This window comes from Oncorhynchus kisutch, linkage group LG11, assembly GCF_002021735.2.
Source record: "Oncorhynchus kisutch isolate 150728-3 linkage group LG11, Okis_V2, whole genome shotgun sequence".
Classification (NCBI taxonomy): Eukaryota; Metazoa; Chordata; class Actinopteri; order Salmoniformes; family Salmonidae; genus Oncorhynchus; species Oncorhynchus kisutch.
Genome location: NC_034184.2, coordinates 41,445,956 through 41,456,542, shown reverse-complemented (window position 1 = coordinate 41,456,542; position 10,587 = coordinate 41,445,956). Strand labels below are relative to the sequence as shown.

At 45.3% G+C, this 10,587-nt stretch overlaps 1 protein-coding gene across 1 annotated transcript; it reads right to left on the bottom strand.

The window, feature by feature from the left end:
* Positions 1-2,095: 2,095 nt before the first annotated feature.
* On the bottom strand, positions 2,096-7,966 carry LOC109898842 (centrosomal protein of 68 kDa-like). The gene is made up of 6 exons (XM_031835154.1): positions 7,594-7,966; positions 6,034-7,378; positions 5,722-5,918; positions 4,238-4,360; positions 3,838-3,934; positions 2,096-3,022 (listed from the first exon to the last, which is right to left on the bottom strand). Exons 1-6 carry the CDS (start codon positions 7,906-7,908, stop codon positions 2,838-2,840), a joined length of 2,262 nt encoding a protein of 753 aa, XP_031691014.1. The 5' UTR covers positions 7,909-7,966; the 3' UTR covers positions 2,096-2,837.
* Positions 7,967-10,587: the final 2,621 nt, after the last annotated feature.

The window sequence follows — 10,587 nt, the reverse complement described above, 5'->3', positions numbered from 1 at the left end:
AATAGTCTGGAGCTTTTTTTCATGATTTAGACTAGGTCCCTTAGTTCCAGTGAAGGGAAATCTTACGCTACAGCATACAATGATATTCCAGACGATTCTGTGCTTCCAACTTTGTGGCAACAGTTTGGAGAAGGCCCTTTGCTGTTTCAGCATGACAATGCCCCAGTGCTCAAAGCGAGGTCCATACAGAAATGATTTGTCGAGATCGGTGTGAAAGAACTTGACTGCCTGCACAAAGCCCTGAGCTCAACCCTTTTAGATGAATTGGCCCACCGATTGGGAACCAGGCCTAATTGCCCAACATCAAGTGTTCTACCTCACTAATGCTCTTGTGGCTGAATGGATGCAATTCCCTGCAGCAATGTTCTAACATCTAGTGAAAAGCCTTCCCAGAAGAATGGAGACTGTTATAGCAGCAAAGGAGGGAGCAACTCCATATTAATGCCCATGATTTTGGAATGAGAGGTTCAACGAGCAGGTGTCCCCACATACTTTTGGTCATGTTCTGTACCTTGATTAGATATGTATTATGCTGATTAAACAGCATGATAATTACACAGGTGCACCTTGTGCTGGGGACAAGGCCACTCTAAAATGTGCACTTTTGTCACACAACACAATGCCACAGATGTCTCAAGTTTTGAGGGAGCATGTAATTGGCATGCTGACTGCAGGAATGTCCACCAGAGTTGTTGCCAGAGCAGTGAATGTTAATTTCTCTACCATGAGCCATCTACAACATAGTTTTAGAGAATTTGGCAGAAAATCCAACTGGCCTCACAACCACAGACCGTGTGTGGCGTCGTGTGGGCAAGCAGTTTGCTGATGTCAACATTGTGAACAGAGTGCCCCATGGTGGCAGTGGGGTTATGGTATGGGCAGGCTTAAGCTACGGAAAACGAACACAATTGCATTTTTTTATAGACGGCAATTTGAATGCACATCAACTCAGCAAAAAAAGACATGTCCTCTCACTGTCAACTGCATTGATTTTCAGCAAACTTAACATGTGTAAATATTTGTATGAACATAAGATTCAACAACTGAGATATAAACTGAACAAGTTCCACAGACATGTGACTAACAAAAATGGAATAATGTGTCCCTGAACAAAGGCGGGGTCAAAATCAAACATCAGTACCTGGATGTGGCCACCAGCTGCATTAAGTACTGCAGTTCATCTCCTCATGGACCCTGGGCATTGTATTTGTTAAGCAAATCTTTACTCCTAAACTTATTTAGGCTTGTCATAACACAGAGGTTGAATACTTTTTCAGCTTTTATCCCCAATTTCATGATATCAAATTGGTAGTTACAGTCTTTTCCAGCGCTGCAACTCCAGCTGCACCAATGTGTCAGAGGAAACACCGTACAACTAACTGGCGACCGAAGTCAGTGTGAACACTAGAGCACATTGGGACAAGGACATCATGGCCAGCAAATCCCTCCCCTAACCCGGACAACGCTGGGCCAATTGTGTACCGCTTCATGGGTCTCCCGGTTGCGTCCGGCTGCGACACAACCGAACCCGGGTCTGTAGTGATGCCTCAAGCACTTCGATGCAGTGCCTTAGATCGCTGCGCCGCTTGGGAGGCCCTAGCTTTTCAGTTTTAATTCATCTGTAAAAATGTCTGAAAACATAATTTCACTTTCACATTGTGAGGTATCGTGTGTAGATCAGTGACACTGATCAATTTAAATGTCAATTTAATACATTTTCAAATCAGGCTGTAGCAACAAAATGTGGAAAAGTAGGGCCTCCCAGGTGGCGCAGTGGTTAAGGGCGCTATACTGCAGCGCCAGCTGTGCCATCAGAGTCCCTGGGTTCGCGCCCAGGCTCTGTCGTAACTGTCCGCGACCGGGAGGTCGCACAATTGGCAAAGCGTCGTCCGGGTTAGGGAGGGCTTGGCCGGTAGGGATGTCCTTGTCTCATCGCGCACCAGCGACTCCTGTGGCGTTCGTCTCTCCCGAGCACGTACGGGAGTTGTAGCGATGATACAAGATAGTAGCTACTACAACAATTGGGGAGAAAAAGGGGTAAAATTAAAATAAAAAAAGGTCAAGGGATGAGAATTCTTTCTGAAGGCACTGTAAATTTAAAAAGCACTTAACAAAATTATGAATCAATAGCATGACAACGGTCAAGCGGTCTCTTTTCAACACAGCAAGGATCGTTCCACAATTTTTTAACCAAATGTCTATTTGTGATATAAATTGCATGCATGAAGGGTACAGACATTTTTTGGGCGATTTCACTTGGTTTTGAGAAACTTAGACCACCCGCAATAGACTTCCTTATTGCATGCTCTGCAGTATGGGGGCTGTGGAAAAACACAAACAAAGGCTCCAAAAACACCCAAATACATTATTTTAGTGATACAGGTCATTAGATGTTGTACACATGAAATGATGTAATTCTGAACTTTATCTGAACCATTATATTATTCCAGTTTGTGCGACTCGAGCAGTATCCCCTACCAGCCTTTGTTAATGTTTTTCCATAGCCCCCACACTGCAGGACAAGCAATAAGGAAGTCTATTGCGAGTGGTCTAAGTTTCTCAAAACATACCATTGACATAAAAATGTTAACATTTGGTGAAAAAAAATGTGAACCAATCCTTTAAGGCAAGTCAAAGTGAAGAAGCTCCTCCCCCTCATCAAGCCTGCTCCACCAATCCACACTCATTCTTCATTACTGAAAGAGAATAGGAGAAAACTGACTTCTGATGATAAATAATAAACCTGATAACATGTCACTAGAGGGTGCTATAGAGTAATCATATCCCAATCTCTACATAACCGTAGAAACATACTATCCATGCCTCGAATGTAACCTTCACTGAGCGGTCCTCTGGACCGCCATCCCATCCGGGTCTCCTGCCTGGGTCTCCTCTCTCCCACTGGGTTCCCTGGGCTGGGGCAGTCTGTCCATGACCGAGATAATAGAGGAGAAGAGGTGCTCTGAGTGGGTCTCCAGCGCCTTGGACTGCCTCTCAATAAGACAGAGGGTCTCTTTCAGAACTGGGGGACATAAGAAGAGGAAGAGAGACAGGGGGGAGAGAGATGAGAGAGTGGTATAGAGATGAGTATAGAAAACAGAAGATAAATGGGAAACTGTAGTGGTACATTTCACATTCAACCCATTAAGATTCCTTCTTGTTTGCCTTTGACATGTAACAACTTGGAATAAGATAAAGAGAAGAAAACAGAGCCCCAAAACTCTTAGTCATGCATGGCCGCATTCTCCTCACACAGCGTTTCCTGCTTCTGTCAGAGGAGAGGACTGTGGGTATAGAATTACTCCTGACCACCAGAACAAATCTACAGTATGCCAGTGTTAGATGTTGAATTTAACTATATGGGACCTGAAACAAATAGTCAAGCTCACTACTGTTAGCAGACAATAAATTCTACCCTTTGATCAAGGTAGCCTTCACACAAACAAGTAAACTCATTTGTCATTTGTCATTTGGAGCCCTTTAAAACACAGGCAGCGCCCACTTCAATAGTCTCAGATGTTGTTGCTGTGTCATGCAATTCATTTTACGCTTCCGTTAGTAAAGGAGCACAAGTGTATTTCAGAATTCACAAAGGGAAATAGGTTAGGGTGGTGTGTTGGCCTCATCGTCTTTCGGTTAAACACTTCCACACCCTTTACTAAGAAGAAGTCTGATAGGCTGATCCGCTTGAGTTGAGAGCAGGATCATTCCTGTGTGAAGACAGACTCATTTCTAAACCTGTCCTAATTATCAGGTGGTGGGTGACACCTGAGATACAGTAGGTATAAATTAAATAGCTGCAGGCAAAGAGTAACTTGTCAGTGATGGAAGGGTCACCGGGAGAAGTGGAGGTCAAACAACCCAGGAGAAGCCCTCCAGTTTGCAGAATAGAGGTGGTCAGGGGCTGGTGGGCGTTCACTTCTGTCTGAAACCTCTGTGGAGGGAGAAAGCGAGGGGGAAGGAGAGAGTGAGATGGGGTGAAGAAGACAAAGGGAAAAACAGAGGTAGTGGGGAGAAAGAGGCATATAGAGATATTAAGAGAGAGAGAGAGAGAGAGAGAGAGAGAAAGAGAGAGAGAGAAAGAGAGAGAGAGAGAGAGAGGGAAAAGGGGGCAGAGTGGGTTGATTAATCCATTTTCCCAAGATATAAATCTTGGTGCATAGTGTACACCCGAAGAATTAAATATAGAATTGATTTATATGACAATTTAAAGTATCTGTGTATGTGCACCACTGACCTTATAATCCGCCAGGGATGACTTGACACTCTTGATTTCCACAGTGGGCGGCTCCAGCACCTCCATCCTCTCCACCACCGTGTACAGCCATTGGATGAGCTCCTCCAGGTTAGAACAGAAGGTCTGATGGGTAAACAGGTCGCAAGTCACAGAATTAATATCAAATTGCCCCACAACAGCTTGTTCGTGGATTTGCATTTAGTAGTATTTAAAGGTGCTACACATAGGATGTGTGTTATTGTTGAATTTGTGCATTGTAATTTCAGAAAATGTCCATAATATATTGGTCGTAATAGTGGAATGATAGTGTTTCACAGTATTACTTAACCGCCAGTGTTGTGATTGGCTGTGATATTCGCAGGTTGATTTCTCCCATCGAAGCGGCAGCTGTTCTGACTTTGTGGCTGTGCTTCAGTTTGTTTTAGTTTATGTGAGAAAACAAGTACTGGATAGTGTAGGGAATCATTGTACCATCTAAATCGCTGAGAAAAATATTTTCAGCCACCAAAAATATTGTTTTTACAGCCGTTTGAAGCTGGTGAACTAAAACCCGGAAGTAAGAATATTTTTTCTTATTGAAAATATGTTTCACAGTGATTTAGATGGTACAATGACTCCCTACACTACCCAGCGCTAGTTCTCACATAAAGGTAAACAGTGTAGAATTTTTGCAAATATCACAGCCAATCACATGAATACTGTGAAACACCATCATTCCACTATTAGCGCCATATACAGAGTGTACAAAACATTAGGAACACCTGCTCTTTCCATGATATAGACTGACCAGGTGAATCCAGGTGAAAGCCATAATCCTTTATTGACGGCACCTGTTAAATCCACTTCAATCAGTGTAGATGAAGGGGGAGAAGACGGGTTAAAAAATGAGTTTTAAGCCTTGGGGCAATTGAGACATAGATTGTGTATTGTGTGCCATTCAGAGGGTGAATGGGCAAGACAAAAGATTGAAGTGTCTTTGAACGGGGTATGGTAGTATGTGCCAGGCGCACCGGTTTGTGTCAAGAACTGTAACACTTCTGGGCTTTTCCCGTGTGTATCAAGAATGGTCCACCACCCAAAGGAAATCCAGCCAACTGTGGAATGCTTTCGACACCTTGTAGAGTCCATGCCCCGACAAATTGAGGCTGTTCTGGGAAATTTAACTCAATATTGAGGCGTTCCTGATGTTTTGTACACTCAATGTATTATGGACATTTTCTGAAATTACAAAATTGGCAATGAAACAAAAAAATATATATATCCTGTGTGTAGCACCTTTAAGATAGATGAGACCTATGTACTGTACATGTATTATGCAATATTCCATTATCAACACCTTGCATTGATTGTGTAATGTGTATTGTATTTCATTGTGCGGTGTATCATATTGCATTACGCTGCATTGTATTGGTGGAAGTGGCACATGCTTGTCATTATATTCCACAAAATACAGTGATCATCTTACAGTAGCTCTCTGTCCTAACCTGGATGTGCTGCATGAGGGACTCCCTTTGCTCCTGCTCCCCCTGGCTCCCCGTCTGGAACTCAGGCAGGGTTAGTCCACCCACCATGCCTGCCGCCTCCCTCAGACTGGCCATTCTCACTCCCCTGCTTACTACCCCAGCCTCCATCCTAAAACCAGGGCCTCTGGCTGCCTGGAAGGACTCCCCACAATTGCTCGCTTCAAAGGCGGAAAGTATTTGAAGTCAAACACGTGCTAAATTAAAAACTATTGCAAATACTATAAAATACCATAGAATAATAGAGCCTACTAAAATGCTGCCACCAACACATACCTTTATTGAAGTGTTGAAGTGCTTCAGAAATGGACTCTTCCTCTTTCTCCTTCTCTTCCTCCCTTTCTTCCTCCTTATTCTGCTCCTGTTCTTCTCTCTCCTCCTCTGCCTCCTGTTTCTCTGCCATGGTCATGCAGGACTGGACGGAGGTGTTCACCCTCTCCAGGGAGTCCCAATAGGCTGTGACAGACTGGCTGAGTTGGGCTGTCACCTCCCTGACCTGCTGGGACAAACCCTGGAGCTCCTCCAGCTGCTCCGGGAGAGGCCAGAACTCCTCGTCCCAATCCCACTCTCCGAGGTACCCTGGCCGGGGAAGGACACTGGTTCTGCGGATGAACGTGGTGGAAGAGGAGGAGGAGCTGCCATGTTGGCGGTAGTGACCTCCCCCGCTACAATGTGAATGGTTCAGACCACCACCACTTCCACTATAGTCCAGACTCTCTACTGATAGACCAATAGGGTCTGCTGAGAAGAAGGGGCTAGTGGAGAGGCGACCATCTGAGGACTTGGAGTGTGAGAACCCACGCAGCTCAGATGACCTCTGACCTATACCCAGCATCCCCATCTCCCTGGCCCTACTAGTGCCCACCCCTGCCGTGACACTTAGGGAAAAGTCCAAAGCTGATAGGCTGATGGAGCTGCAAAGACGGTCCAGTTCTATCCCCGAATCCAGGAGGCCTGGGTCTGTCTGAATGAGAGACCCACCCCCGAGCTCTGAGGTATCCCATCCACCCACCCCCTTACTTGGCCTCATGGGGTAGGTGTAGTCCAGGAGGGTCTGATACTCCTTATCAGGGTCCCAGCTCGAAGAGTGTCGGTCTGGGGAGTGGGGCAGGGAGCTGGAAATGGCATAGGGCCAGTAGTTGGCCTGGTGGGGGGACATGGTGTGGAGCGCAGGGTTGGAGCGACCCTTGGGGTCGCCCACTGAAGGGCCTACGTTTAGATACGTTTCCCCTCCCTCTTCACGTGATTGATAAACTTCACCTGCAACCATTCTCAGCTCTGTCCGTCTCTGTCTGGAGGGGCGCAAATGGGAGATGTAGGAAGGCGAGAGGGAGGATAGCAGAGTGGAGGTCCACTTGGGTCTGAGTGGAGTAGAGAAGCTATGGACCTCCAGGGGTCGGCTGGAGGGGCTGTGTCGGCCGGGCCTGCTGCCCAGGTATAATGACCTGAAGGTGGGTTCTTCGTGTGACAACCTGGTCCTGAGGTCTGACATCCCCAGGGAGGTGTTGAGGTCCTCTTTGGAAGCTGAGCAGGGCGAGATGTCAGCCTGAGAGGGGTTGAGGTTGTCTGGGGACTCCTGTTGATGGTCTGCTTCATTACTGCTACCTTCCCACTGTCGCTCCTATGGTGAGGTATAGAGTAGGAGTAGGTACAGCTAACATACACTGTAGTATTCATTGTTATTATTTGTATAGTAGAATTAGTAGAATTAGTTTCAAAGCAAAAAATATAAAACATCAGGTCACCTAAATTTAACGTGTTCTTTATACTTCTCAGAAGTCATACAATTGTAGCAGTCAATGCATTTGTTACAAAGCATATACACTCCCATCTCACGTGTTCTGGGTGCTCCTTGTTTAGGATGGAGGCCTGCTGCTGCTCCGTGGTGGTGGCCACCGGGGTCCTTATAGAGTACTGCCTCCTGTCACTCATATACCCGGAGGTGGGTGCCATGTCAGCATTCTTCCTGGGACCACCGCTGTCCCCTTTCCTCCTCTCCTCGCCTTTGTCTTTGGAATGTTGGGTTGTTGTGCTGCCTGTCCCACTCCTCTGGATAAACTCTGGAATCCGGTTCTTCTGTCGCCCACTGCAGCCCTTGGACTCCAGCGGAGAGACGTATGCTGGGAAGGCCCTGTCAACTCCCAGCTCCATGGTTACAAGGAAATGCCTAGAGATGCGTCATGTGTCCAAGGCAACCGCTGAAATTGACAGCAACAAAAAAAAATGTACATTTCAGTCTGTAAACAGTTGTTGCGATGTAAAACAAAGACTGGTTGCATGGTCAGGGTTGGCAGCACAGATACGTATGAGGGCGCTTATTGGATCCATGTGAGTGAAAGGATATCATATGTTTGCTCCTGGCTGCCTGACTCGCCTCACTGATCTCATTAAGTCTGCATGCTCAGGCTTGCCTTGCCAGTGTCCACTGGACCAGGAGAAAGGACACTGCCCTTTGTCCACTTCTGCAGTGTTCCTGCAGTAACGTAGCTACAACCAGACAGACCAACCATATAAAACACGCAAACATTTAGCATCCATCCAGCTAGAGCCGCCTGACAAGTCATGCTGATATGGCAATGTAAACCATCATATTAGGGCAACGTGTGGTAACAAGTGGTTTATTTATAGTAAGGCTCCCCTAATACACTAAAAGACTAAAAGTATGTGGACACCTGCTCATCGAACATCTCATTCCAAAATAATGGGCATTAATATGGAGTTGGTCACCCCTTTTAACAGCCTCCACTTTTCTGGGAAGGCTTTCCACTAGATGTTGGAACATTGCTGCATGGACTTGCTTCCATTCAGCCACAAAATAATTAGTGAGGTTGGGCACTGATGTTGGGCGATTAGGCCTGGCTCGCAGTCGGCATTCAAATTCATGCCACCGATCGCGACAAAACGTTTCTGTATGGACCTTGCTTTGTGCAAGGGGGCATTGTCATGCTGAAACAGGAAAGGGCCTTCCCCAAACTGTTGCCACAAAATTGGAAGCAAAGAATCTTCTAGAATGTCATTGTATGCTAAAAGTTTTAAGATTTCCCTTCACTGGAACTAAGGGGCCTAGCCTGAACCATGAAAAACAGACCCAGACCATTATTCCTTCTTCACCAAACTTTACAGTTGGCACTATGCATTCGAGCAGGTAGTGTTCCCCTGGCACCCGCCAAACCCAGATTCGTCCATCGGACTGCCATTCTTTGATGAACTGACTTGTTGGAAAAGTGGCATCCTATGACAGTGCCTCGTTGAAAGTCACTGAGCTCTTCAGTAAGGCCATTCTACTGCCAATGTTTGTCTATGAAGATTGCATGGCTGTGTGCTCGATTTTATAAACCTGCCAGTAACGGGTGTGGCTGAAATAGCCAAATCCATTCATTTGATTGGGTGTCCACATACTTTTGTATGTATGTACAGTGCATTTGGAAAGTATTCAGACCCCTTTACTTTTGACACATTTTGTTACGTTAGAGCCTTATTTTAAAATGGATTAAATAAATGTTTTTCCTCATGAATCTACACGCAATACCCATACTGACAATGTGAAACAAGTTTTTAAAAATCTTTACAAATGTATTAAATATAAAAAACAAATATTCATACCATTTGCTATGAGACTCGAAATTGAGCTCAGGTGCATCCTGTTTCCATGTATCATCCCTGATCATCCAATCAAGTTTCTACAACTTGATTGGAGTTCACCTGTGGTAAATTCAATTGATTGGACATGATATGGAAAGGCACACACCTGTCTATATAAGGTCCCAAAGTTTACAGTGCATGTCAGAGCAAAAATCAAGCCATGATTGTGTTGAGGCACAGATCTGGGGAAGGGTACCAAAAAATGTCTGCAGCATTGAAGGTCCCCAAGAACACAGAGGCCTCCATCATTCTTAAATGGATGAAGTTTGGAACCACCAAGACTCTTCCTAGAGCTGGCCACCGGCCAAAATTAGCAATCGGGGGAGAAGGGCCTTGGTCAGGAAACCGATGGTCACTCTGACAGAGCTCCAGAGTTCCTCTGTGGAGATGTGAGAACATTCCAGAAAGACAATCATCTCTGCAGCACGCCACCATTCATTGCATTGTTTGCCCTATAACCTGTTAGTTAATATGCCTTGCCACTGTGATATTTAGGCATAAGGCCAAGACAATAAGAAAACACAGAATAAATTCAGCCATAACCTTTGTTTCCTCACAAAACCGGAGAGCAACCTCTGTCCGGTGAAGTCCACAAAGCATATTGCATGTAACAAACAGTTACACAACCTACAACATGGTCAAGTAAGTTTAAAGTTTCCCAAATTTTTGGACTACTTAACAACTATTGATTTAGAACCACAAGTCGCAAAGAAAACAGGAGCTACTTCCACTATTCTAGCACCATTTCAACTTCAATATTTCAACATCATCAAATCACCTACTGTATGCTTAGACAAATACAGTGACAACTAAAAGACACCAAAAACAATTTAGTCCAATCAATGTAAGCTAAATATATTGTGGCTGTCCATGGTACGGATTTCTGTGTGTGCGTGTGTGTGTGCAAGTAGAAAACACATGTTGACTCACCCTACTCACACCAATGCCATCCTCCTCTCTTTCATGTTGAATAAACGTTCTATGACTGTAATAGAGTACACGCTTTTATTTTTTGTTGTCATAGGCTACCAGACGGCATCCCTAGCTGCATCCTACCAAACTACCTACCCTCCATGACAACTACAGCACCCGATGTCACAGGAAGGCCATAAAGATCATCAAGGACAACAACCACCCGAGCCACTGCCTGTTCACACCATTATCATCCAGAAGGCGAGGTCAGTACTG

What these genes read in the sequence shown, in the direction of transcription:
- LOC109898842 (XM_031835154.1), bottom strand. Translation starts at nt 7,908, where the DNA reads ATGGAGCTGGGAGTTGACAGGGCCTTCCCAGCATACGTCTCTCCGCTG. An exon ending in ACAAGGAGCACCCAGAACAC is followed by an intron (nt 7,379 to 7,593) that starts GTGAGATGGGAG and finishes ACCTCACCATAG; the next exon opens with GAGCGACAGTGGGAAGGTAG. An exon ending in CCCTCATGCAGCACATCCAG is followed by an intron (nt 4,361 to 5,721) that starts GTTAGGACAGAG and finishes TTTACCCATCAG; the next exon opens with ACCTTCTGTTCTAACCTGGA.